This window comes from Sphaeroforma arctica (assembly GCF_001186125.1).
Source record: "Sphaeroforma arctica JP610 unplaced genomic scaffold supercont1.4287, whole genome shotgun sequence".
Lineage (NCBI taxonomy): Eukaryota > Ichthyosporea > Ichthyophonida > Sphaeroforma > Sphaeroforma arctica.
The window spans coordinates 1-2,267 of NW_014036271.1; the positions used below are offsets into that span (position 1 = coordinate 1).

The window sequence follows — 2,267 nt, forward strand, 5'->3', positions numbered from 1 at the left end:
TAAGTAAGGAAACGGAACGTAATAGTAAAAGTACGGTACCCGTTAACCGTACCGAACCTTACGTTGTCGGTGTCGATTACTGCGTACGTACACCACACCACCACCACATATATATATACACACACACACACACATATATATATATATATATATATATATAGTACGTTTGAAAGCGATAAGCAAAGAACGATAGTGAACAATTGCGCGAGATCATGACGATTCATCATTGTGAGATGCGGGGATATACAGACATTAAAAGATTATATTGGGTTGTCCGAAAATGAGGTCACACAATAAAACAGTCAAGATACGAGATAGTCCGGTTGGCCTCGTATTTGTGAAAGGCACAATTCAGCATCACTAACGCGTGATACATAGTCAAAGCAGCGAAACGTTCGTCTTCTTCAACTGTATATACCACAAAGTCCCACACGCATACACACACAGACACAGACACAGACACAGACACACACAAAAGCGAAACACATCATGAAGAGATATATCCCCCCCCCATTCTTAACCTGCCACCAATGAGCTGTACCCTCAATCTCACTTACTCGGGACATTTGCCTTGCCCTCGGCCAGGTGCTCGAAGTTTGTGTAGTAGTTAACCTCCAGCGCCTCTGGGATCGACCAGTTCTTCAACGCCACCCCACCCGGGTGCGTGTATGCTTCAATACCGCCTCGACTCATACTCCCACTCGTATTCGTACCGTTATGTACACTATCATTCATGCCTGTTTGGCCGTCGGCATATCCACTAAGCCCTGAGCTCATACTAGCACTCCCCACTACCCCCCTCGCGGAACTCGAGGGTCCGAAACTAGAGCCACTGCCAGCCGGAGACCCGCCGAAACTCCTACTCATCGCAAATGCCTGTGGTTGAGGTTGGGCTTGGTTGAGGCTATTCTGGGAGCCCGAATGGTGTTTCGGCGGTGTGTGTGCCATCGTGCGTGGACCCGTCGGCATGGAGAGGTGCTTGCTGCCTGACTCAGTCATTGGTTGACTGGTGGTGCGGTTGAGGGTCTGGTTGCGGTCTGTCCCTGTCATGCGTACCCCAACAACAGGCTTCGTTTGCGAGCCAGTGCGTCTGTGCGTTGTGTTGTGAGGTCTGGATGATTGGCTACTTCTGTTCGGTTGGAATGGGTCTGTTGATGGGGTGTCGGTCTTTCTCTCGTCCGTATTCGAGCGTGCGCGGGGCACGGGTTCACCCGATACGTCATTGCTACCACGGTACCCCGGAAACAGGACCTTAGTCACGTGGGACTCTGATCTGGGTCTGTTTTCATTGGTTGGTTTTAGATTAGAGTCATTCCCATTGGTTGTATTTGCCACAACCGCTCCGGGGGATCTTTTTGGAACACTTGGAGCTGGGGGTGCGGCTGTGTTAGCTGAGCGTGGGGGTGCTGTGCGTGGTTTGACTGGTTGTGCAACTGAAGTCTTGATTAAAGGACCGGTCTTTGGCAGTGAAGGCGGAGGCGTCGCCTTGGCTGTGTGTTCGTATCGATTTAACATGAATTTCAACGAAGGTTCAAGGTCTCAGTTGGGATTATAGGAAGAAAATCTGCTTGCGATACCATCGAGTGGTTAAAATCGAAAGTGCGTAAGCACACACACACAAGCGTACTCATCCACACCCACCCACATACACACATATATCTAAATACACAAACACACACGCACACACGCATAAGTTTATACAAACTCACACACACACACACACACACATAAATCTACACACACACATACATAAATCTACACACACACAAACACACAAACACACACACACACACACATACATACATAAACACACATACATAAATTTACACACACACAAACACACACACACGCAACTCCACAGACATACGCACGTGCAGATGGCAATGGACATACCTGAGGGTAGCGTGGGGAATTCGGCGTCCGGCAGGTCTGCATATAGTTTAGTATGTAGCTAGTTTAGTCTGTAGTTAGCTAAGTATCTGTTTATTTTAGTCTATAGCTAGTTTAGATTAAAACCCTAGAACCCTGAAGCGTAATTGCGTAAGCAAAACAGGATACACCGACCAAGACAAGTAAACACACACACACGCACAGCTAGATACCCCATCAGAACGCATCACAAGACTCGCATGCAAGATACGTTATCGATGTCAGACTAAGGATAGTTCTTATGATGATGTGATGACAGCAACAACCCTTCCAACACAGCTAAATGATTGCAGATGATAGATAGCGGCTGCCTGTACGTACCCCCGTCCAGGACCTCA

General features: G+C 47.9%; 1 protein-coding gene across 1 annotated transcript; it reads right to left on the minus strand.

Moving 5' to 3' along the window:
* Positions 1 to 549: 549 nt before the first annotated feature.
* SARC_14202 (hypothetical protein) lies at positions 550 to 1,490 on the minus strand (the record flags this gene model as incomplete). Its single annotated transcript, XM_014291666.1, has 1 exon — positions 550 to 1,490. A coding segment is annotated over one exon (941 nt), but the record flags the coding sequence as incomplete, so codon positions are not given.
* Positions 1,491 to 2,267: the final 777 nt, after the last annotated feature.